Source organism: Schistocerca piceifrons, chromosome 6, assembly GCF_021461385.2.
Source record: "Schistocerca piceifrons isolate TAMUIC-IGC-003096 chromosome 6, iqSchPice1.1, whole genome shotgun sequence".
Taxonomy (NCBI): domain Eukaryota; kingdom Metazoa; phylum Arthropoda; class Insecta; order Orthoptera; family Acrididae; genus Schistocerca; species Schistocerca piceifrons.
Window position 1 is genome coordinate 16,187,630 of NC_060143.1, and position 27,048 is coordinate 16,214,677.

At 39.1% G+C, this 27,048-nt stretch overlaps 1 protein-coding gene across 2 annotated transcripts in view; it reads right to left on the bottom strand.

Annotated features, from left to right (window-relative positions):
- Positions 1-770: 770 nt before the first annotated feature.
- The window catches only part of LOC124802537 (zinc transporter 6-A-like), a 108,753-nt gene continuing 82,475 nt past the window's right edge, over positions 771-27,048 (bottom strand). The window contains exons 8-10 of one of the 2 annotated variants that reach the window (XM_047263395.1): positions 18,408-18,510; positions 10,082-10,198; positions 771-1,805 (exon numbers count right to left, since the gene is read on the bottom strand). In XM_047263395.1, coding sequence (XP_047119351.1) covers positions 1,050-1,805; positions 10,082-10,198; positions 18,408-18,510 — 976 coding nt within the window. In that variant the 3' untranslated portion in view covers positions 771-1,049. The remainder of the gene's footprint in view (positions 1,806-10,081; positions 10,199-18,407; positions 18,511-27,048) is intronic. The other variant, XM_047263394.1, reaches the window with a different exon arrangement.

Genomic DNA, 27,048 nt, shown 5'->3' on the forward strand with positions numbered 1-27,048 from the left:
GAGCTGCTTGTCAGAAAAGACTAAATGTATTAATACTTTCAGCAAGCAATATGACGATGTGATTGTGTAGCTCTGAAATTATAAACTGGGACAGTAGTGTTCACTGAATTACATTACAGGCAACACAATAAAAACACTAGCAATATGAAAATAATTTTAATTTCCATTTTTTAATATTAAAAAGGACAGTATATTTCTTTGATAAGTCGCAGATGATAAACACAAACATATAAAGGACTGGAGCACAGACTTCTACTCACCCAAATGAATAGCACTTTTACTCCTTATTTCACATTGATCTGGAATTTTACATTACTTTATTATATTATAAAGGTAAGAGAAATATTTTAATCCCTATGTGATGCACATATTCAGTCATGCCATCAATTAACACTGTAGCAACCAAAGACCAACAAGCCACAAGGTTCACTTTCTCTTTCTTCTCAACTGACATCTTCCAAATTTTTTAACTGACAAATGTAATTCGTATCATCTACATCCCTACTGTCTAGAAAATTGAATCGTAACACAGAACAGTACCAGTTGCCCTTTCCTTTAAACACTTGCAGCCTTAAAAACAGAGAAAAAAAGTTTTGTTTCAGTTTTGTAAATTCTATTCAGTAGCCATCACATTTACAACAGAAATAGAAAAATATGACTAAAATATAATTTTAAACTTCTTTACTTCTAAGCTTGAAAGTCTTCAACTGTAAAATGGTAAACAATATTTATTGTACTATAAATTGTAATCCAGTCTTTATTATAGGTTGAAAAACATGCCACCATTACAATGATTACAAAAAACATGGAATCAGCAAAGTTAATCACAAATTTCAATTAAAACTGCTAGATAGCATTAAACTTTGTCATAAAAATACTGGTAGGAAACACTGTCAACAATATTAATAGACTTTTTAAAACTGACATCTGTAATTTCTTGCAGAAAAACTTACAGTTATAAATAAATATTATATGTTCGAGTAATCATTTTCTTGAATATAACAGTAAGTGTTGAAGTCCTTAATAATTCACAGCCATAAAACACATTTTCAGTGCGGACGATACACAAATTTATCAGAATCTAACATATTAGTTCCTGATAGGAGGAGATTATTGTTTCTAACATTTTGAGGGTTTGTTACCATTGACACAGGAATCTCTTGTAAGAATGGGTTGTTTTTATGTGGTGAATGATTTATTTCAACAGTAGTTCCAACTAGCGTGCCAAAAGGGTTGCTTGTTTGATCCACACTTTGAAATGATGAACTATTTGTCAATGGAAGTGAATGACTCACATAATTAGATTCATATGTATTGAAACTTGTTTGCCTCTCTGTTCGCTGCACTGCCTGAGTAGCTGGGACAATGTTCATATTGTAGTTTGGAGCCACATTAGTTGTATTTCCCATGTTACTCCAACTGTCAATCTTTCCCACTGGAACTGATGACTTAACAGTCTGGGCAGTAGCACCATGAGGGATGAGTAACCTTGCAGAATAATTGTTACCGGAATGTGGAAGAGCAGTAGCATCTACCCAGTTACCATGAGGCACACGTGCATTTTTGCCATTGACTGCAGAGTTAGTCCGGCTATAACTGACATCATTTAAATGAAATGGTTGCGGCACACTGTTTGGCATGGATAGTAATGGAGCAATATTATTCACACCTCTTCTTAAGGTCCATTCATCCTTAAATACTTGCACTGTTAATTCCGATACCACATTTGATAATTTGTCCACAATGTGAGCGAGCACTAGTTGTTCATCTGCATCACGCCGAACACGCACATGAAGAGATCCTGCCTGTAAACAAGATACACAGAAATTAAAGTTTTGTCTTCTTACATCAATGACAGTGAAAAATACAAGGGTTAGTCAATAAATAATTTGCAAAGCGGGGTAGTGACAGCAGCACAGCAAGAGATGACTATTCTCTGCATACAGTCCCTCGGCCAATGAAACTGCACAATTACATGCAGTCCTAGACAGTATTTTGGCATTTGAAACTTACTGGTTTACCCTTGTATTAACAAGATTTTAAAACTGAAATTAAAGACTTTTGCAGGTAGCCACAGTGGTTATTCTTTCCTTTACTTCAATACTGCCACTCAGGTCTACGTGGAGTTTCTCTATATAGTCAACATACTTTTATTTACCTTACATGTTATAATTTGTATGCAGTCATCATGAGACTTGACTATTCAACAAGTGAGAAAGTTGAGAAATGCTGTTTATATGTGAATAGCCTAATCTTCCTGCTCCATGCACACTTCTTTTTATTTCAGCACGATGTTATGAAGTGCAAAATCACAGCATCTGTATTAGAGCCATATAATATTATATAGAGACAATAGTTTAACCCTCTGCACTCTGTAATGCGGACACAGGACATCTTTCTGTGCTCTTATTTAAATTGACACAATCCAAGCGGCAAGTGCGCCACAAAGGATTGGCCAGTCCCTCTGTGGAAACAATGAGGCCACTGACTAACAAGTAGGATATATATTAAAACAAGTGTGCTTTCATTGAAATATATTTACATAAGCATTACAATACAAAATTTTTGTTTGTGTCAAATTTTTTGAACCTCTTCGGATGGAGAGTTTCCATTGTTATTTAACTTGAATTGTTTACAAATGACTCACTGTCATCATCAAAATCTTTGTCACCCTCGTTTGCACTTAGAAATTCCTCTAAAATCTCTACCATCTCATCCTCAGAAAGAATTGTGCACGAAGAACTAGCCACTCTGCCCCTAGTAACTTGAAAGTAATAATTACAACCTTTCCCTGAACACAACTGCTCAAGTTCAACACTGAGTTAAAGCAGGCTGCCCTAAATGGCCAGACTCTGCAGCATGGATGCCTAGTATAGTCAGATTCAAAAATGGAGCATGAGAGTACTAAGAAAAATCATGTCGAATGAGGCTTGACATCAGAGTGGAGAACAATGGGTCGAGTGCCCCCAACCACTGGTGAAACAAGTTAATGTACATTTACATGCCCCATAAAAATTGCATATTGCCTGCAGTACATTCCAACAACGCTGTCTGGCAATACAGTGGCCATATGAATTGCAGTCATACAGGGTGACAGTTATTGAACTAAATGAAATAAAATTGTTGTAACTTCTGAACGGTTTGTGTTAGGTCGTTCAAACTGCATGGTTGGCTGCGGGGCTTGATGGGAATAGTGTGTGCTGTATGGTTTGGTTTACAGACAAAGCCCACTTTCATTTGGATTGGTGCATTTGGGGGACTGAGACTCTGCATTTCGTGGTCAAGAAGTCTCTTCACCCTCAACGGGTGACTGTGTGGTGTGCAATGTCCAGTCATGAAATAATCGGTGCGATATTCCTTGATGGCACAGTGACTACCGAATAGTACACGAAGCTTTTGGAAGATGATTTCATCTCCTTTATCCAGACTGACCCTGATTTTGAAAAGGTGTGGTTCCTGCAAGACAGAGCTCGAAGCCATCGAAGCAGGAGAGTGTGTAATGTCCTGGAGGAGCAGGGCTCTGGGGTACCCAGAGGCCACTGGCATGGCCCTCAATTGGCCGCCATATTCTCCAGACCTGATCACAGAATATGAGGCCGATGCAGGAAAGCCTGTTGTATAGCTGCCTCCAGTAGGGGCAGGTTATCAGAAATGGAATGATACCTCCTGAACCCACACTGAAAGCGACCAAGAAATTGCCTGAATTCTAAAATCCAGACAAGGCGGTGGTTGACCATCTGCTCCAAGGTCTTTTTCATGCAACTAGTGAGGGCAGCACTATGATAATTACTTGGGCAGGCACAGTATTTCCCAGGTTTTAAAAGTGGAATTACAACTGACTCACGCCACGAGTCGGGAAAGTGATCTGACGCCCAAATGGCACTAAAAGTGCGAGAAGGATATCTTCATTTTGCCAAGTGAGGTGTCATAGCATACTGTAATTGATTCTGTCATGACCAGGGGATGTGCTCGAGATGCAGACACTGCAGAATCCAGCTCCCATATGGAAAATGGGCAGCTATAATCTTCATCGGTGGTGGACCAGAAGTCCAAATTGCTCCTCTCAGTAACTGCTCTGTAGCAACCTGGATCCTGACTGGCAGTTGGAGTAAATGTGGCAAAATAGACTGCTATAGTTTGGGCAATGTCTCACGGACTAGTTTGAAGAGTGCTTTTCGCCATTAAAGCAGCTATGAGGCACCCCTCCTGCTCTCCCAGAAATTCTCCAGATGGTCTCCCACACAACAGAACTTTTCGTGGAATGATTAATGATGTTCAGGAACTGTTGCCATGACCTCTTCTTGCTCTCTCAAATAATTTTGCCCTCACCACCCATAAGGCCACAAGATTCTCGGCAGTTGGCTGCACGCAGGGCTGCATGCCTAGTCCTGATTGCAGAGCAGCATTTGTCACTCTACCAAGGAACAGGCTGCCTCTTCAATTGTCCTGTGCACTGTGGATGGATCATTTTGGTAATATGATCCACCTATTGCGAACATTCACATGATGTTCAAACGGGGCTAGCTGATTGTAAAGCGTCCAGTCTGCTCTACTGAGCACCCATCGCAGTGGTTTCCTTTTGGGTTCCAACCCATCTGGTAGGTCAAACCAGATCAGAAAGTGATCACTTCCATGTAAGTCAACGATCACTTCCCATTGAGCAAGGTGAGCAAGGACAGGGGAAAAGTGAGAGATAGATGGCAGAGAATGGCCCAGTTCCAGTGCAGAAGTGCATGTTATGTTCCATATTTAGCAAAAATGCATTTGATGACAGGAGAAGCCTCTCAGTTGCTCTACCCCTGGGGCAGGTAGTTGCAGAGCCCTAAAGACCATTATGTGCATCGAAATCACACAATGGGGTAGGGGAGCTGTGCAAAAAGGTCGTTGAGAGCCTCTTCACTGAGCGATTTATGTGGAGGCAGATACAGGGAATATATTGTCAATGGAAGACGCATGTGCACTGATGATGCAACAGCTTGTAAATTCGCTGTATGGGAGAGAGGCGAGGAGTGGTAGTCAGTACAGATGAAAATACCTAGTTCTCCTCTACTTTTCTCTCCACTAAAGTCATCCTTTTTGTGGAGTACATAGTCTCATACCACAGAGGTGTATGACCGATTAAAATTAGTCTCCTGCAGAGACAGACACAGTGGTCAACCCTGAGATAGTAGACACAGTTCCTCCATAGGCAGCCTGAATCACTGCAAGTTCTACTGAAGTACGGGAGCCATTTCATTGGCATGGTTTTAATTTACCCCTATCTTTGTACTGGGGAGGTGAAGAACTTGTAGAGCAGGGGGCTGAAGGGGCTGCCTGGATCTGAGGCACCTAACTCTGTGATGTCTCCTCAGCAGTCAGACGTGAAAGAATGACACTGATGGCACTCGATGCAGCTTTTGACCTGAACATCGTGATTCTGCACCCTACCCATTTGAGGATGAGGGGGAAAGGGAATGTTGAGAGGCATTTTGCTTATCGAGTGCCTTCTTGATGCTCACTACGGAACTGTTGCTAGTCTTTTCTGCGGCACTTGCTTGGGTTGCTTAATCCTTACTCCCGTTGCCTTGCGTGTACACATGCAAGTACAGGTGCTGGTGGTGGATAGTTGTTCGCTGGAAGTCATCTGCATCGAAGAGTTGACCTTAGGAACAGTTTCTGTGCCAGAGAAGCATTAGAAGTGGTAAAGACAGGGGGGGCTTCATCGCCTTATATTCCTTTTTGGCTTCTGCGAAGGAGACCCACTTGGTCACTTTTAGTTCCTCTGCAAAAACAGGGCAATCTCAGCTTCAGACTATGTGGCTTCCAAAGCAGTTAACACAGACTGCTGGAGATAGACAGTCAGTCCCAGCTTCATGGGCTGCCTTTCCACATTTCCCACAGGTCGCTTCGCCCCCACGACTTTGGCTGAAAGCTATAATATGTAATGGTCTTTTTGTTGTGCCTGTCCACAACTCAATGAGTCATCTTTATATTGGTACTTTTATTTATATTTTATTTTTGTTGAGCAGCACATATCACTGTTTGCACAATCAGTTCAGTTCCTGCTTCAGACATGTAAAAAAAAAAAAAAAACATCCACCTCTGATGTAGATGGCACACTGCAGTGGCACAGAGCCCTTTTCAGCCACCTGTGTAGCTAATATGACTCCACTCTGAAACTCTTTAGTGATAACAAGTTTGTTTGCGTGGCCATCCTCCACAGCAAGTGCAGAAATACTTGTTTTGTAAATAAAACTGCGTTTTCTTACTGCAAATTAATTTTTCCCAGACACTTTTCACCTTTTTATTACTTTAAGGCATCATCAGTGGGATGGTTTGTGGTAATCTGTGTTTCCTCTCATCTGGTCTGGAACCCGCAATACCACTTTGTTACCGACACACAGCATAATTCTGTATTCTGAACTTTTTCACACTGTTCACCATGTTTCTCCTTTTTTGTGGTGTACTATTATTCTTTTCCCAATTGATATAGCTATTTCATCAGACACTGTGCTTTTAACAATGAAATATTACAACTTCATTACGTGTTGCCACGTAATGAAATGCTGCAGCTGCCTGTGACATCAGCAATACTGTCTAGCCAAACCAGAGAATTGACTGTATTGCAGCCACACTGCAGAAATGTGGACAGCAAAGATATTGCAGCCAATTACTGCTGTGAGATAGGGTCCATGTAAATCTCTCTTTATCATCTGCAGCACCTGATACAAATCATATATTTGACTTGTAGACTTTTCAATCTTATCACCCATTATACATTTTCAAGGAGCACATTAATGTTTTAGAGTTACACTTCCTTTAGCTTTAAGCCTATGTCTACGTCTACATGACTACTATACAGTTCACAATTAAATGCCCGGCAGGAGGTTCATAAACCACCTTTAAGCAATTTCTCTACCATTCCACTCCTGAACAGTGTATGAGAGAAACAAACAATTAAATCTTTCTTTGTAAGCTCTGATTTATCTTATTTTACTGTGATATCATTTCTCTCTATATAGGTGGGTACCAAACAAAATATTTTTGCATTTGGAGCAGAAAGTAGTTGATTGAATTTTTGTAGAAAGATTTCACAGCAGCAAAAAATGCCTTTGTTTTAACAATTGCCACCCCAACTCGTGTGTTATCATATCTGTGACACACAGTAATACTACAGAAGAGGACGGACAAAGAATATTTACTGTGTGCTTTGGTAAAAAATTTTCTCAATCACATTTAACACTGTGTCATCATAAATACTTGAAAGTACAGTATCCCTCTTGGCCTGGACATAATGACACCTCTGTCTTTAGGAAAATGACAAAAAGACTGTTAATATAATTTGGATCCAGAACTAATAGTGCAATTCAACTCCTGATTAAAAAATTTTCAAAGTGAAAAGCATTTTTCAGATAACTGTCAGACAACATAATTTCTGATAGATAGCTCTTTGTTATTTCAGGTTTTTCAGCGGGACAATATTGTTAAACTTCAGTCATTTCTGCACTGTCAATTCGCATCATCACAATATGCAGAACAACAGGCACAATAATTCCTTTTTCCATTCCAGTTCTGTATAAATGAAACTGTTCTCATGTCACGGCTGCATCTCCTAATTTGCCGACTGTGTGCTGGGTGGGAAGATCTGTACAAATTGCAGTTGTAAGTGGTTCTTCGTGTAGAAAACTTCCCTCTGTGTCTGTCCCACTTCCAGCTGTCCTATGGCTCACCATGCCATATCTTCGGGTAAGTCACATTGTTGCTGCATTGCACTACTTGCTCACTACACTATCTGAACCCAACTGCTTGTGTAATTCATTTGGTAGTGTAAATACAAGTCAACACCAACCCTCTCTGCAGCAACTTTCTGTTATTACCACTATCTCGGTGACCGTAATGTTGTTGTCTCCACTCCATAGAACCGACAGGAAGACATTGAACTATTTTAGTTCACTCTGACAGTGACAATACGTCAGAACCTAGATATCTCAACTGATCCCATAACTGTTTTGACCAGTGTATAATCTATCATAGATATCTGAAACAAAAAGCCATGCCCAGTAGTTGGAAGAAAGCACAGGTCACATCCACTTACAAGAAGGGTGGTAGAAGTGATCAAACAAAACTACTGCCCAATACCCTTGACTTCGATATGTTGCTGAATCTTGGAACACATTCTGAGCTCAAAATTGATGATATATCTTGAACAGAATGACTTACTCCATGCTAACCAGCATGGATTCGAACACACTGATCATGCGAAACCCAACCCTCACTTTTCTCACTTGACATACTGAAAGCTTTGGATCAAGACGTTTAGGCAGACGAAGTAGTTCTCAATTTCAGAAAGCATTTGGAATCAGTGCCATATACATGCCTATTTGATCGTATGCAGTATCAGGTGCAATTTGTAACTGGACTGAGAGTTTCTGGTAGGGATCTTCCCTGGCAAGTTATCAAGGATGGGGTTTTGATGACAAATGTAAAAGTAAATTCGGATGTGCCCCATGGAAGTGTGATGGGACCCTTTCTGTTCATGGTGTATGTTTATGACCTTGTGGATAATATTAACAGTAACCTCAGATTTTCTGCAGATCATGCATTTATCTATAATTAAGTACTGTCTGAAAGAAGCTGCTTAAATGTTCAGTCAGATTTTGATAAAATTCCAAAGTGGTGCAGGGATTGGCAACTTGCATTAAAAGTTTAGAAATGTAAAACTGTGCATTTCACAAAACGAAAAAACATAGTATTCTATTACTATAACATCAATGAGTCATAGCTGGAATCAGCCATCTTAAACAAATACCTGAGTATAACACTTTTTAGAATATGAAATGGAAAGATCACCTAGACTCTGTTGTGGGTAAAGCAGATGGTAGAATTTAGTTTACTGGTAGAAAATGGGGAAGTACAATCAGTCTACAAAAGAAACCGCTTACAAATCAGTCACGCAATCCATTCTAGAATATTATTCAAGTGTATGGAACTCGCACTAACAGGGGATACTGAACATATACAGAGAAGGGCAACAGAAATGATCACAGGTTTCTTGGACCCATGGGAGGGTGTCACAGAGATGATGAAGAAACTTAACTGGCAGACTCTTGAAGAGCCCTGAGAAAGCTTGCTTACAAACTTTCAAGAACCAGCTTGAAATAATGACTCTAGGTATACACACCACCCTACATATTGCTAACATAGGGATCATGAGGACAAGATTAGATTAAGTCTAGCACATACAGAGGCATTTAAACAATCATTCTTCTCGTATTCCATACACCAATGGAACGGGAACAAAACCTAATGACTTGTACAATGAAATGTGTTACATTTTTTATGTTTACACACTGTAAATAAAGCTACTTCAAACTGTCTGTGATTGAATAGTTCATTGGGATAACATGTCTTATGAAACAGCCTTTATTGGGTAATTTTATGTTTTTTGCATTCTGATGTAGAATTCACCTCTATATTCACATTTATGACAAAATTCCTATTTTTCAGGTCCCTAGTAACTGGTATGTAGACATTTTTTTTCCTCAGACAGATAAAAATCACTACAGCTTTAAATCTATGCAAGACAGCAGCTTTGTTACATTTATTGGTTATTGCCTCAAATCTGAGTGTGACTTTGTTATATATGGGACGTTGATTGTTGCTTTAATGGACAAGATCCCATGGACATCAGTCTCTTGAATATTAGTCATGAATCGCTTATCAACGTACATGTATGGCAAGTACAAAGAATTGAGCAAAACTTAGTGATACATAAGCTGTAAGATGGAGATTTCTTTTTTGATTGGTTGTACAAAAAAGATTAAACAGTATGAAGCTGCCTAATGGGACAAATGCTACACTCCTGCGCAGGAACAACTGACTTTATGCACAAATACAGTACACTAACTGGAACAGATTAATTATATTTTTTGAGCTGAAAGGGAATACAATGCCACTGGTTCACAAAAACCACCTTCACATAAAATGTCATACCAATGAAATTACTATCACTGCACAGGAACATTTTCATAGCATAGATATTTACCTCAACAATAGTGTTCTTTGAAATAATAAGCAGCATAAAATATAACAATAATTTTACCATTTTTCCAAATGAAAGTGTCCAGAAATGTTCATTTCGAAACTCAAGCACACCATCGATGGTTAAAGACTCTCTAAGGCATTTGTCAAGCTGCCCAATCACATGTGAAGGTGTTGTCTAAAAGCAAACAAAATAAATGTTACAACAAAATATGTTTATCAAAAAATTCTTATAAAATTGTGTAAGAAAACTGAATTTTGGCAATTGTACTCCAGTGTTCATGTATAAAAACCATACATCCATGCCTGAGAGGTGAAGAGGTATAAGTCCAATTCCCACAGTTTCAACTTACACAATATTTTCAATTCCCACACACTGGGAAGTTATGCTCCAACCAATGATTGAGTTATGGTCCAACCAATAGTTGAGTTTTGATCCAACCAATGACTGATTTAAGATATGTTAAACTGACATACAGCCTTTTAGCACTGCCTAAATTGGGCAAATGCTGTATAACAAGTGAAGCAATGAGTGGATATTAGAAAGAAGGTTAAAACGGTGGGCACTGGACTTCTCCTCCTATACCTCTCAGGTACAGATATATATTCAATGATTACTAAATTAAAATGATACAACAGTTTCTACACAATGACAACCAAAGTCTAGCGCTCTAAATTATTTTTGTTAACTGAGATTAAATGTGTTCAAACAATCAGTCACTCTAAAATATACTATTTCCATTGCTGTGATAATCAAACTGATACCATTAAACCATTATTTTTCATAATTGCAGAAACTAAATTTTTCTGGTAGATAAAAAGATGTTTTTCAACATCCTTCTTCATAAAGAAGCAAGGTAGCTCGTGACATATAAACCTACTCTCCTTCCCAGTTCCTTCCACATTGCTGAGAACCATCAGAAAATTGCTGCATATTAAGTGAAGGAAGAGTCCAGTTTATTAAGAGACCGGGTAATTAGAAATGGATAGATGTCTGAACTGGGCCGGGGTATGGAAGGTTGGTTGGTTTGTTGTTTAAAGGGACTAAACTAGTAAGGTTGTGAGTCCTGATAGGGAAGGAAATTGGCTCGTCTTCACAGGAACAATCTTTGCATTTGCCTTGAGCTATAGAGGAAAACTACAGAAAACTCAGCTCCGGAGGGCTGGATTGTGAAATATTACTGTATCTCATCGCTACCTATCAGCACCGCTCGGAGTGCATTAAAGATAAACACCAGTCCTAATTGTCCAATTGTAAAGTGATCTGTTTCCAAATTACATACAAAAATAACCACTATTTCAGTATACATATAATTCAAAAACGATGCTTTGCTGATTAACATTGGTCTTATGTGAGAAACATAATATAAATGCGAAATTAATACTTTAACTAATCGAAAGAAATGTAGCACATGGTCAGGATGTACCAGTAAACCTATCAGTATAAAATTACTACAGCAAATTAGATAGAACACATAAATAAAGCATGTCAATTGAATCTCCAATATATATAAGCACTAAAATTCGGGCACTAGTTGATTTGTTATAAACAAATTTAGAAATGTAATTGTCACCTGTAACATAATTGGTCAGAAAATGTTATATTAACTCATAACTAAGTTGAAAATAGGTTCACCTTGTTCAGCACTAAGATTGTAAATTTTTAGCAATGTGTATCTCATATTCGGTTTAACTTTTAATTGTGGTTTTACATAAAATTGTAAATTTCATTGTAGGTAATTGTTAACAAAAGTATAAATAGAGGTCACGCAGGCGCCTTGGGGCACTCGTTCTTTTGGCTAGGGTTGCGAGCAAATGTATTGTAGGCTCACTCGTTTGTTGATTGTTGTGAACACTGTGTCGTTTGATGTCAACTTTGGGTACATGTGATGTAACAGGTACAGTTCACCAGGCTCGGACACCAGAGTCCTGGAAATATATTGGTATTAAAACTGCACTGTACTTTGGAATTTATTTGGGAGTTTTCTGCAATCCTTTTCATAGGCTGCACAGCAACGAGACATGAATCCAGGAATTTTACAAAACCCCGAGAACTAAACAACTCTCAATGTTGGTAGAATTGAGGTGAAAACAAAAGCGCATCGACTGGGCATTTCACTCAAAACATTTGCAACACGGAGGTGGGAAAATATAAACATCTCAATTGGGAACTGAACCCTGCTCCTCCTGAATGAGAATCCAGTGTCTTAAACAGTGATCCACCAAGTTTGCTACTTCAATTTTTTGTTGATGTGTTTAGAATACATTATATTGTTTGGCTTTGTTAGCAAGGTGTAAAGCATCCCACAAGTCATCATATGGTTGAGGCACTGGGTCCCAAAAGACACATTAACGAGACTGAGAATTGCGCTTGGCTTTCAGATGACTCCTGCTCATGTGGAAACACACACACACACACACACACACACACACACACACACGTGTGTGTGTGTGTGTGTGTGTGTGTGTGTGTGTGTGTGTGTGTGTGTGTGTGGGGTGGGGGTGGGGGTGGGGGTGGGGGTGGGGGGGTGTGTGCGTGCGTGCGTGCATGCTTGCACATGTTCTCTGAACACTTGTTTTTGTGCCTATCGACAACTCAATATCTCTACTATATAGTGAGTTGTTACCTTCACTCCCTTCAATTTTTTTCTACTCCACCGGAGACTTCCCAGTGCCATATTGATATTAAAAAATTTGGCCATTTTGTGCCCAAGCCAAATGTGTCAGTCTTCATGGTGGATTTGAGAAGAGATGTGTGGAGATGTGTGTGTCTTAAATATTATGTGGTACTCTGATCAGCATCACCTCTCCACATTAGCAACAGCTGTTTAAATATGCTCTGGGACTTACAGTTCTAATGGTGCTACTGAAGTAGAGCATTTCTTTTGATTTTCTAAACTGAAACTAATAAAAAAAGTATGAGGGAAATTTTCAAAAAGAAAAGTACTGCAGGTGGTAATAACAAAGGAAAACAAAACTTTGCAAAAAGCAACACAATTGTCCTCAAGGATTTTTTTAATACCACAAGCACTACAAACAGACAGGATCACCATCAAAGTCTAAAATAAAAACGAAATAGAACACTTTTGGAATACTCAACATTAATTCCATGTAAAGATCAGTAAATTAAACCACATGTTGGAAAAACAAAACATTCTAAAAATACAACAGTCTAATCCTTGTAATACCAGAAACAAATATTATGGGAGATATACAAGATATGTGGATAACTTGTACGTGCTTCAAAAAGAAACCTGGCACAAGGATCATGGGAAACACATGTAATCTCAGAACTGGTGAGATTGATATCTCTGTCAACAGAAAAATATTGAAATCTGTCACTAAATTTGTCCTCTTTTGGATGACTATCATTTTTGACATCTGAATACATAAACAGATAATACACTTGAATCAACTGTCATGTCTCAATCAATAGTGGCAACTAACAAAAAAGGGAAGAATCCAAAGGAGTAATACAATCATGACAACAATTAAAAAATAAAGCTTCTCATAAAAAAAAAGTGTCATTACAGATAATGGTAGAGTGTCTGCCACTTACAAAATGAGAAAAATAAACTGTTGACAATCAATCAATCAATACAGCTTTGTAAATCCTTCAGTCTAAAATTAATGTCCACTTTCTTCTATGCTACTACATGTGTCTAACTACCACACATCATTCAGTTGTAGATGAGTGGTTCCCTTTTCTCATTTTCAGGGTTCTGTACCTCATTTGGTAAAAATGAAATCCTTATAGCATCATTTTGTTGTCCATCTGTCCACCCAGCAGACTGTTAAAATCCCTTTTCCTCAGGAATGGGTACACATATCAAGTTGAAATTTATGCCTCATACTAACGTGTAAGGCCAACTGGCAGTGAAACAATTTGATGCAACCAAAAGGACAACCATTTATGTCACATTATTTGATACTCACAAACTCAATCTTGAAAACCTGTAGGGTGCTTCCCATTGATCTCTAATGATGAAACTGGACAAGAAGCAAGGTTTCCAGGATAACTAAAGGGAAAAAAATCTGAAAATGGTTGATTTGTAATTATCTCACATGAAAAAAGTTGTCATTTGTTTCTGACTGCCTGCCTGTCTGTCTGTCTGTCTGTATGTCAAGAACCCTTCTTCTCAGGAACGGGTATACGTATTACGCTCAAATTTATGTTACATACTAAAGTAACTTGGCAATGTAATAAACGTAAGTTTCAAAGTCAAAGCAATCAAAAGACACAGCCATTTATGTCACGTGTTGTCGCAAACCCTCTCATTAAAACCTGTAGGATACTTACCTTTGACCTAGAATCATGAAATTTGGTAAGAAGCAGCATTTAACAGTACAAGTAAAGAAACAAAATCTGAGAAGGGTTAATCTGAGGTTATATAATACAAAAATACTTTTTTGTCATTTGTTATCCAACATCAAAATTAAAATTAAAACACTCTCGCAAGTCTCGGAATTCCTGGGGCCGTTATCTTACTAGAATCAACAGGCAACAATCATCAAGATTCTTGATTCCCGGGATGGATGGACTGTCCTTAGAGATAATTAAGTTTCTAAAGAACCCTCAGAGCGCGAGTCCTACTTGCATGTGGCCAATTTTTATTTATTATTTTCATCTCAAAACATTTTTCACTGTAGCCAAAAATTAAAAATAAAGATTGATAGCATACAGCTTCAATTAATCATACAAAATAATTAGAAGAAATCAACAATGGAAGTTTCGAATAAATCTAAAGGAGGGGCAGGGAGATAGGTGAAAAAAAATTGCCAGTACATGTTAGGAGAAAAAAATTCAGAGAACATGTATGAATCACATTTAGTGAAATAAAGGGTGTAACGAACTCCCAGATAACAGAAATTTTACAAGAATAAAATCAAAGAAAAACACAAAATGTTAAAAACCAAATGCAAAAACATTTTAAAAATGCCACAACATAACATTCAATAAGACATAGAAAGTTGAAGAGGCATTTCAAAGGAATAACACAATATGCCTTACAAAATATTAAATAAACCTCACTCTTGAAGAATTTTGATCGAGAAAAGAAACTTGGGACCTGAATTTGACAATGCAAATAATTTTTCACTACACGTTTATTACTAAGCTAACTTCTCAACTTTGTAGCATCCAAAAGAAGACCAATCTTCCAAACAGTTGACAAACAAGATGTAAACTCTGCACCACCTAATTTAGAAGAATCAACAACTTAAAAATTAAAAAAGGAAACAAAGAATCTACAGAAAACGGCACATAACAAACTTTCAGAAGCAAACCATACAAACTAGGGGGATAGAAAACTGATGACTGGATATGTTTGATAATCCATCATCATCATCATCATATTTCAATACAGGAAATACACTGTTCATGTAGCCACCCTCTCCCATCTCCCATCATCCTTAACATTCTAACTTAACAGTTTTTCACGTGGTCAAAATTTATCAGTTTCTAAAGAGACAGGTAAAACAAGTACAAACAATTGTAGGGGAGTCACCCTGATTCTAAAACTCACAAAATCCCATGTTAGTGCAATATGAAGCAGAGTGGAAAATCATATTGATAAAAACTGGAATATCAGGATAAAATCTACAAAGAAAGGTTATGCAGAAACCACATTTATAGAATTTTAAAGAACATAATATTCTAAAAAAAAAAAAGTCATGGGATACCTCCTAATATATCATGCCAGACCTCTTTCTGACAGGCATAGTGCAGCAACTCGAAGTGGCATGGACTCAACAAGTCGTTGGAAGTCCCGTGTACCCTGCCTCCCTTGCCAGCCACAATTGTGAAAGTGCTGCTGGTGCAGAACATTGTGCGTCAATGACCTCTCGATTATGTCCCACAAATATTTGATGGGATACATGACAGGTGATCCGGGTGGCTAAATCATCCACTTGAACTATCCAGAACAGTCTTCAAACCATTTACGAATAACTATGGCCCAGTGACACGATGTCATTTAAGTCCATAAACGACTGCAAATTGTCTCCAAGTAGATGAACATAAACATTTCCAGTCAATGATCAGTTCAGTTGAACCAGAGGGTCCAGTCCATTTTTGTAAACACAGCCCACACCGTTATGGAGCCACCACCAGCTTGCACAATGCTTTGTTGGCAGAGGATACGCCCCATCGTACCTGTTATTAGGGTTTCTTCCTGTTCCATTCATGTATGGAGTGCGCGAAGAATAATTGTCTGAATGCCTCTGTACATGCAGTAATTATTCAAATCTTATCCTCATGATCCCTATGTGAGCAATAAGTAGGAGGTTTTAGTATATTCCTAGAGTAATCATATAAAGCCGGTTCTTGAAACTTTGTTAATAGACTTTCTCGGGACAGTATACATCTGTCTCTAAGAGTCTGCCATTTCAGTTCCTTCAGTACTGCTGTGACACTCTCCCATAGATTAAACTAATGTGTGACCATTCATGTTGCCCTTCTCTGTATACATTCAGTATCCCCTGTTAGTCCTATTTGGTATGGATCCCACACATATGAGCAATATTCTAGAACCAGTCATGCAATGATTTGTAATCCACCTGCTTTGTAGACTGATTGCACTTCCCCAGTATTCTACCAATAAACCAAATTCTACCACCTGCTTTACCCACGACTGAAACAATTTGATCATTCGATTTCATATACCTACAAAGTGTTATACTCAGGTATTTGTACAAGTTGACTGATTCCAACAGTGAGTCATTGATATTATGGTCATAGGATACTACATTTTTTTCATTTTGTCAAGTGCAAATTTTATATTTCTGAACATTTATAGCAAGTTTCTATTCTCTGCACCACGTTGGAATCTTATCAAGATGTGACTGAATATTTATGCAGCTTTTTTCAAGACGGTACTTCATTATAGATAACTGCATCATCTGCAAAAAGCCAGATTTTACTATTAATATTGTCAGCGATGTTATTAATATACAATATGAACAGCAAGGGACCCAACCCAACACACTTCCCTGGGGCACACCCGAAGTTACTTCTGCATCTGTTGATGACTCTCCATCCAAGATAACAGGCTGTGTCCTTCTTACCAAAAAGTCCTCAATCCAGTCACAAATTTCCCTTGAGACCCCTTATGATCATACTTTTGACAATAAGCAGTGGAAACCTTTCCATATGAATCACCTGAATAAAATGACAACTCCACTAATGCACTACCCTTTTATAGTTTGTGTATACGACACTACCGCCATCTGTATATGTGCATATCATTATTCCATGACTTTTGCCACCCCAGTGTGTGTACTAAAACCTGCTCTACATGCTACAAATTCAAGGTAAATAACAAACTGATAAACTTCAAAAACAATCGCTCACAAATAACAAATCTAAAGTAAAATTTCTCAGGAAAATTCTTAAATCATTCAGAATACAGAGTAATTCAAAGTAAGGAGACACACTTTCACCTACACTCTTTAGATGCATATTGGGGGATAATTTTTAAGAAAAAGAAAAGAGTCAATAAATTGAAATTAATGACACAATCAACACACAAAAAAGAAACTAAATAACTTGTGTTAGCAGAAAATTAACATTTTTTCTATATATACAAATGGAATATGATTCAAATATATCTTGTGGAAAAAATTCGAAAAGAAAATAAACCTATACATCTCCTCATCTAAACATGTTGGATACATTCAAATACTAAAATCTGACTTTGGAAAAATGAATGAAGTAAAAAAACTGAAGGACCCTAAAATCACCCAAAACAAGTGATTAATTAAACAATGGAAAGTCCAGGATGGACTAACAACATTATTATGAAATGAATAGACTGCTACTCACCAAACAGAGAAGATACTGAGTCACAGAGAGGCAACAATGAAAAGACTGCTATACATTTGAGCTTTCAGCCAAATGGCCATAATAGAAAACACACACACATTCACACAAGCACAACTCGCACACATATGACCACTGTCACTGGCTGCTGTGGCTGGACCGCAGGCTGCTACCATGTCCAACAGGAGCTGCAATCTGCATGGGTGGTGGGATAAGGTGGATGCATGGGGCAGGGAGGGGGAAGGACATAAGAATATCAAAGATTCTTTGCAAACATTTCAGTGAGGTACTATCCAGTTACATAGCACAGTCTGAGGTACGATCACATTTGATTCATCTTGTACCAAATGCTCATTAAATAATATAATACCTTCACATTTGCACACAGATCTAACATTGCTGCATAAACTTATTGGCACAAATAATACATAGAAGAATTAAGTCTATAACCATTTTAATAATCTCCAAATATTGTTCTGTCACGCAGCATAAACTTCAGATTTACTGTTGAGTTCTAGCTACTGATACTTCAAACAGAAACCAAAATATGTAATATGATAAAACTTACCTGCAAAAGCACTTTCCCAGTATAGACACTCATAGGCAACATAGTTGCACACATCATGACTGCTATTAGTATGGCAGCAAATGTGTCTGCCATATGATAGTTCCTACGAAAAGCAGAAAATGTGTTACACAGAAAGCAGATTTAAGCACAATCATGCTGCCAAATGTATTTTATATTAAAATCACCCTCAAAAATAAATGACATAAGAAAATATATGTCAATAATAAATGCTGCATTATACTTTTAATACAGCGCTGGTGATCTGAGACTGCTCTCCGAGCGAGTCTATGGAATGAAAGCTTTTGTGTGTGTGTGTGTGTGTGTGTGTGTGTGTGTGTGTTGTGGGAGTGGGTAGAACATGTGCTTAAAATGGGGGAGAAACCTGCAGCTTGAATGCTAGTCAAATAGCTGTGCTGTGACACACATCTATGGGTCACGCACCCAATCAGATGCAAGTGTGTAGTTGCCTTTTTATGTGGTTAATGCATTTGATGGTAATGATAGTTAGCTTTGAGACATGAAACAGTGAAGAAAGCAAACAAAAAAACTATGCAGGATGACAAGGCCCACTAGAAAACCTTGGATATTACATAAGAGCATAAATTTAATTGATGAAAGGAGAAAATTTAAAAATTAAGTGGATAGAACAGAATGTGGACACCCAAAACAAGAGATTAACAGAAAATGCAAAGTGAGAAAACAAGAATGATTATATGAGAAGCTGTAGCGGCATGGGTGTCTACAGAAAAGCGAGATAGCACTTACAGGAAATTTTTTGGAAAAAAGAGAAGCAGCTGTATGACCATCAGTAGCTTAGATAGCAACACAGTACTAAGCAAAGAAGGGAAGGCTAAAAGGTGGAAGGAATATATAGAAAGTGTACTACATTAAGAAGACAAACTTAAAAGACAATATTATAGAAAGGGAAGAGGCAATGGATGGAAATGAGATGTGTGGTGTAACACTGTGAGAAGAAATTGACAGAGTAACGAAAGACCTAGTAAGTTAAAATAAAAATATACACTCGGAGTACATAAAATTCCCTCAGAATTATTAAAGTTCTTTGGGGAATCAGCCATAACAAAATTGTTTCATCTGATACATAGGATGTGGGAGACTGGCACACTACCCCCAGACTTCCCTCAAAAAGAAAGTATTAATCCGAATACCACAGCTGAAAGGTGAGAATATTACTCAGCCATCAGTTTAATGTGTTGTGGTTGTAAAACAAAGATTATCTGCAGAAGAGTGGAAGAGTAATAGAAGCTGATTTTCAGGAAGATAAATTTGAGTTCCAGAGAAATTTAGGAACACTACTGATACTGACACGAATTTTCTTAAAAAGATGTAAATACAATAATGAAAAGTCTTGTGTGGAATACAAATAATATGAGTACAAGTGCCATATCTGTCACCATACAATTGAGATACTGAGTGGCTGATTTGAAGCATGATTTAAATCATTGATATGCACTTGGACAAAGTCTATCCTCAGAGTTAACAAATTCTGAAATAACAACCCTCCCGCAAGCAGGAGGGAGGGAGGGAGGGAGGGAGGGAGAGGGAGGGAGAGAGAGAGAGAGAGAGAGAGAGAGAGAGAGAGAGAGTGAGAGAGAGAGTGAGAGTTTTTTTCTGGTGTTTCAGCAGATAGATACCTGCTGTTTCATTTTTGCAATATACACTGTTACACAAATGCTTTATGTGGCACCTGGTGTGTCAATGAAATAAATTTTCAAAGTGGAATATTATGTGCACATTCAACAGCATAGTCCCAAATTTGTCTCTTGTGATATCTGGTTTAACACTATATTAACAGATAGTAAAATTTGAAGAATAACCAATACTCTAGCAGAACTTACTAGTACTGCTACCTACTGGTAGCAGACAGATAACATGGGACCCAAGATGGGGCACTACAGCATGTACACCACACCAACGTCATTCAAACAGTAACTACAAATTACGACTCATAGGAACTGTAAGTGAATGCAACATAGCTGTGCACTGCCTTTTTTTGGAGGAAACTGGAAATGCTTTGTTGACCCTGACAGTATACAACCATCTCTATACAATCACTTTGGGATCAAGGCATCCATCACAAACAATGGTATAAGCCCCTGATACCATGGTTTACAGAGAAGGTGGGCAAGGGAACACTTGTAATGGAACCTGGATCAATAGTGTTAGGTTCTTTTCACCATGGGATGCAAGATTTTCTGATGTCTGATTGTTGCAGAACAGCAAGGAGATTGGGAGTATCATGCATGTTTCAAGCAAACAGGCTCACAGGATTCAGTATGCAGGTGGGTCAGTTGTGTTTTGGGCCAGTACCACATACAGATTTTGAATGCTTATCATTGATATAAAGGGTAATTTGTGGATTGTAGACTATCCGTTAAGGGTCCTCAGGTTTATTCTCCTGCTCTGCGATCAACATTTCAGTGGTGGATTTGTCTTTAAAGACCACAATGCATGCGCACACTGCACCTATCTCATGAATGCCTCCTCTGAGTAGCAGGTATTAACCAAATGGCATGGCCACCAGTATATTCTGATATGAATCTGGTTGAGCATGCATGGGACCCACTGAAACTTGGGGTGTATTATTGTTGGAATACTCTTAACAAACTGAATGATCTCAGGAGGGCTGCCATTGAAGAGCAGGTTGTGATTGACCATCAATGTCTTAAATAGAGCCATGTGTTCCGGCAGATTTATCTGCCTGGGGTTGATTGCTCCATTTTCTTGGCTGCATCTTGGTTAGTCAAGTTCAACTTTACTGGGAACAGAGTGCATGAGGAACAATGCTCGTGGCTCCTTCAGGTATCCGGCAGGACCTGAAGGTCAAATTAATACAGTTTCTGAAAGTATTCAAGAGGCTACAAAGACTACAAAAGCTGACAGTGTTCCAATACTGTAGATGCTCCTGTATCTATGCTGCATATACGCAGACCGAAGTGACAAATAAAAATTTGTACCAAGGCTGGGATTTGAACCCAGGTCTCCTGCTCACTAGGCACTTGCACTTACCACTACCATCTGGAGGCGTGGGTTTGAATCCCAGCCTTGGTACAAATTTTCATTTGTCACTTCAGCCTGCATACAAATGTCTCTTTAACAATATAGTTTCATTTGATTACAGCATCTGCACCTGGGTTTCAAGCGTGGTCCACCATTTCATTTGATGCCAAGGTGCTACTCCAATACAGTTGGAGAGCCTCTGCAATGCTGTTTAAGTTTAGGGGTATACCAATAGGCTAAGGCATCAATGGGAATTTGGACTGCGGACGGAGGCATGATAGTGTCATCTGTGCAATTGTGAAAGGCCATTGTGCCAGAATGGCATAGTGGTTAGTGCATCTGCCCAGTAAGCACAAGACTTGGTTTCAAAACTTGGCCTTGGTACCAATTTTCATTCATTGCTTCAGTCTGTAGCAGGTCTGTTCAAAAAATTCCGGAACATTCATAATTTCGTGCCACTGCTGTGTTGGAGCGAAATAAGGTTGGCACCCCCTGCACGCATCTGTATTTAATGAGTAACTGCTGGAAGTTTCATGTTGTATGCCTGTTAGTGACTGTTCAGTGCTGTACTGAGTAGAATGTTGTGTTGCACATTTTGTGAATTCTGAGATAGCACAGTTAGAGGAACAATGTGTCTGCATCAAGATTTGCGTGAAACTCAAGAAATCCTTTATAGACACGCACCAAATGATGCAGGAAGCCTACAATGATGAGTGCTTAAGCCGTACTCAGTATTAAAAATGGTTCACATGGTTTAAAAATGGCTGGAAGGAAGTTAAAGCTGACCCTTGTTCAGCACGCCCTTAGACATCTATTGATGACACTCATGTCAGGAATGTCAACGAAATTGTGCACGGTAATCGAAGAGTGACTGTCCGAGAGATTGTAGAAGAATATAATATTTCAATTGGATCATGTCATGAAATCCTTACACAGTATCTTGGAATGCATTGTGTTGCTGTCAAGTTCATCCCAAGGCTCATGAGTCAAGACCAGAAAGACCATCTGTGAAATCATTGTGCTGCTTCATCCTCCGCACTCTACAGACCTGACCCATGTAGACTTTTAGATGAGATGAACCATGGACCTTGCCATTGGTGGGGAGGCTTGCGTGCCTCAACGATACAGATAGCCGTACCGTAGGTGCAACCACAACGGAGGGGTATCTGTTGAGAGGCCAGACAAACGTGTGGTTCCTGAAGAGGGGCAGTAGCCTTTTCAGTAGTTGCAGGGGCAACAGTCTGGATGATTGACTGATCTGGCCCTGTAACACTAACCAAAACGGCCTTGCTGTTGTGGTACTGAGAAACGGCTAAAAGCAAGGGGAAACTACAGCCGTAATTTTTCACGAGGGCATGCAGCTTTACTGTATGATTAAATGATGATGGCGTCCTCTTGGGTAAAATATTTCGGAGGTAAAATAGTCCCCCATTCGGATCTCCGGGTGGGGACTACTCAAGAGGACGTCGTTATCAGGAGAAAGAAAACTGGCGTTCTACGGATCAGAGCGTGGAATGTCAGATCCCTTAATCGGGCAGGTAGGTTAAAAAATTTAAAAAGGGAAATGGATAGGTTAAAGTTAGATATAGTGGGAATTAGTGAAGTTTGGTGGCAGGAGGAACAAGACTTTTGGTCAGCTGAATACAGGGTTATAAATACAAAATCAAATAGGGGTAATGCAGGAGTCGGTTTAATAATGAATAAAAAAATAGGAGTGCGGGTAAGCTACTACAAACAGCATAGTGGACGTATTATTGTGGCCAAGATAGACACGAAGCCCACGCCTACTACAGTAGTACACGTTTATATGCCAACTAGCTCTGCAGATGATGAAGAAATTGATGAAATGTATGATGAGATAAAAGAAATTATTCAGGTAGTGAAGGGAGACGAAAATTTTATAGTCATGGGTGACTGGAATTTGACAGTAGGAAAAGGAAGAGAAGGAAACGTAGTAGGTGAATATGGATTGGGGCTAAGAAATGAAAGAGGAAGCCGCCTGGTGGAATTTTGCACAGAGCATAACTTAATCATAGCTAACACTTTGTTCAAGAATCATAAAAGAAGGTGGTATACATGGAAGAAGCCTGGAGATACTAGACGGTTTCAGATAGATTATATAATGGTAAGACAGAGATTTAGGAACCACATTTCAAATCGTAAGACATTTCCAGGGGCAGATGTGGACTCTGATTACAATCTATTGGTTATTAACTGTAGATTAAAACTGAAAAAACTGCAAAAAGGTGGGAATTTAAGGAGATGGGACCTGGATAAACTGACTAAACCAGAGGTTGTACAGAATTTCAGGGAGAGCATAAGGGAACAATTGACAGGAATGGGGGAAAGAAATACAGTAGAAGAACAATGGGTAGCTTTGAGGGACGAAGTACAGAAGGCAGCAGAGGATCAAGTAGGTAAAAAGACGAGGGCTAGTAGAAACACTTGGGTAACGGAAGAGATACTGAATTTAACTGATGAAAGGAGAAAATACAAAAATGCAGTAAGTGAAGCAGGCAAAAAGGCATACAAACGTCTCAAAAATGAGATTGACAGGAAGTGCAAAAACGGCTAAGCAGGGATGGCTAGAGGACAAATTTAAGGATGTAGAAACTTATCTCATGAGGGATAAGATAGATACTGCTTACAGGAAAATTAAAGAGACCTTTGGAGAAAAGAGAACCACTTGCATGAATATCAAGAGCTCAGATGGAAATCCAGTTCTAAGCAAAGAAGGGAAAGCAGAAAGGTTGAAGGAGTATATAGAGGGTCTATACAGGGGCAATGTTCTTGAGGACAATATTATGGAAATGGAAGAGGAGGTAGATAAAGATAAAATGGTAGATATGATACTGCGTGAAGAGTTCAACAGAGCACTGAAAGACCTAAGTCAAAACAAGGCCCCGGGAGTAGACAACATTCCTTTAGAACTACTGACAACCTTGGGAGAGCCAGTCCTGACAAAACTCTACCATCTGGTGAGCAAGATGTATGAGATAGGCAAAATTCCCTCGCAGCTGCAAAATACTAACGCAAATTCTTTACAGACGAATGGAAAAACTGGTAGAAGCCAACCTCGGGGAAGATCAGTTTGGATTCCGTAGAAATGTTGGAACACGTGAGGCAATACTGACCCTACGACTTATCTTAGAAGAAAGATTAAGGAAAGGCAAACCTACGTTTCTAGCATTTGTAGACTTAGAGAAAGCTTTTGACAATGTTGACTGGAATACTCTCTTTCAAATTCTGAAGGTGGCAGGGGTAAAATACAGGGAGCGAAAGGCTATTTACAATTTGTACAGAAACCAGATGGCAGTTATAACAGTCAAGGGACATGAAAGGGAAGCAGTGGTTGGGAATGGAGTGAGACAGGATTGTAGCCTCTCCCCGGTGCTATTCCATCTGTATAGTGAGCAAGCAGTAAAGGAAACAAAAGAAAAGTTCGGAGTAGGTGTTAAAATTCATGGAGAAGAAATAAAAACTTTGAGGTTCGCCAGTGACATTGTAATTCTGTCAGAGACAGCAAAGGACTTGGAAGAGCAGTTGAACGCAATGGACAGTGTCTTGAAAAGAGGGTATAAGATGAACATCAACAAAAGTAAAACGAGGATAATGGAATGTAGTTGAATTAAGTCAGGTGATGCTGAGGGAATTAGATTAGAAAATGAGAGGCTTAAAGTGGTAAAGGAGTTGTGCTATTTGGGGAGCAAAATAACTGATGATGGTCGAAGTAGAGAGGATAGAAAATGTAGACTGGCAATGGCAAGGAAAGCATTTCTGAAGAAGAGAAATTTGTTAACATCGAGTATCGATTTAGGTGTCAGGAAGTCGTATCTGAAAGTATTTGTATGGAGTGGAGCCATGTATGGAAGTGAAACATGGACGATAAATAGTTTAGACAAGAAGAGAATAGAAGCTTTCGAAATGTGGTGCTACAGAAGAACGCTGAAGATTAGATGGGTAGAGCACATAACTAATGAGGAAGTATTGAATAGAATTGGGGAGAAGAGAAGCTTGTGGCACAACTTGACTAGAAGAAGGGATCGGTTGGTAGGACATGTTCTGAGACATCGAGGGATCACAAATTTGGCACTGGAGGGCAGTGTGGAGAGTAAAAATCGAAGAGGGAGACCAAGAGATGAATACACTAAGCAGATTCAGAAGGATGTAGATTGCAGTAAGTACTGGGAGATGAAGAAGCTTGCACAGGATAGAGTAGCATGGAGAACTGCATCAAACCAGTCTCAGGACTGAAGACCACAACAACAACAACAACAAAGAAAATTCACAGACAGCACTTCATGCTATCCATCAAGAGGCATACCAGACTGCCTTCTGGAAGTGGAAACAGCATTGGGAGTGGTGTATCAACTGTGGAGGAGAGTATTGCAAAGGCGACTATTCACAATAATTAAAAAGTAAGTGCAGAAAAAATTTGTGGACAAAGTTCCAGAATTTTATGAACAGACCTCACATACACTGCCAGAAAAAAAGGACACCCTTTTAAAGATCTAGCCACCAGTATTGCCACAATGGTAATACCATTTCCTGTCAAATCACTGAAGATAAGCTCTTTTGGGCTTGGTTAGCACTTGGATGGGTCACTGCCTGGGTCTGCAAAGCAGTGTAGGACAAGTGGGGTGCACACACCCCTTGTGAAGACAATTGAGGAGCTACTTGACTTAGAAGTAGTGGCTCCAGTCATGAAAACTGACTGGGAGAGTGGTATGGTGACCACACTTCCTTCTATATCTGCATCCAGTGATGACTATTGGCTGAGGATGACAAAGCGGTCAGTCGGTACCATTGGGCCTTCCGAGGTCTGTTCAGGAGGGGGAAGGGGGGGGGGGAGGTGTCTTTCAGAAGTTTCCAGTTCAGCAGGCCATGAGAATACTGTATATCAATCTACCAGTATACAAACAAGTGGGACTTATACAAGAATTAGTAGTTTCAAAATATTAAAAGTTTTGTTCACGGTAAGTCCGTATAGCATTGGAAATTACAGTAACAATTTAAGACATTTTGTGAATGAAGATTATAATGCACATTGCTGCTACTGCAATGAATGAGTAACGAATTGCTGCAACATTGCATATGATGTACAAGAAATGGTTACACTAACAGATCAACAGCACAAGAAGTTCTGAGGTACCACGTATTGACCAATACTGAAACACTCACATCAGTATGTGGCGTAGCCTCCACAGGCAGAAATGCACGTGCTGGCTCTGATATCCAGTCAGTTGTACAGATGGCGAATATTGTCCTGGGATACATTACACTACGCCTGATCAACCTTTTCAAATAGTTCTGTTGAGTTGCTGGTTGATGAGTCACATGAGTCACTTCTCGTACCATCATATCCCACTCTTGCTTGACTAGAGACAAGTCTTGGGATCATACTGGCCACGAAAGTTGCTGCAGCACTTCTTGCAATTCACATTGAGTTTCACGGGCAGTGTGTGGGTGAGCATTATCCTACTGGAACAACACATCACCATCCTGTTGCAGGAATGGCGAAAGAACGGGTCTAACAACATACTGGTTAGTGTACCCTCCAGAAACAAAAATGGTGAACGAAAGTTACACTAATCGCACCCCAGACTATAAGGCCTGCGAT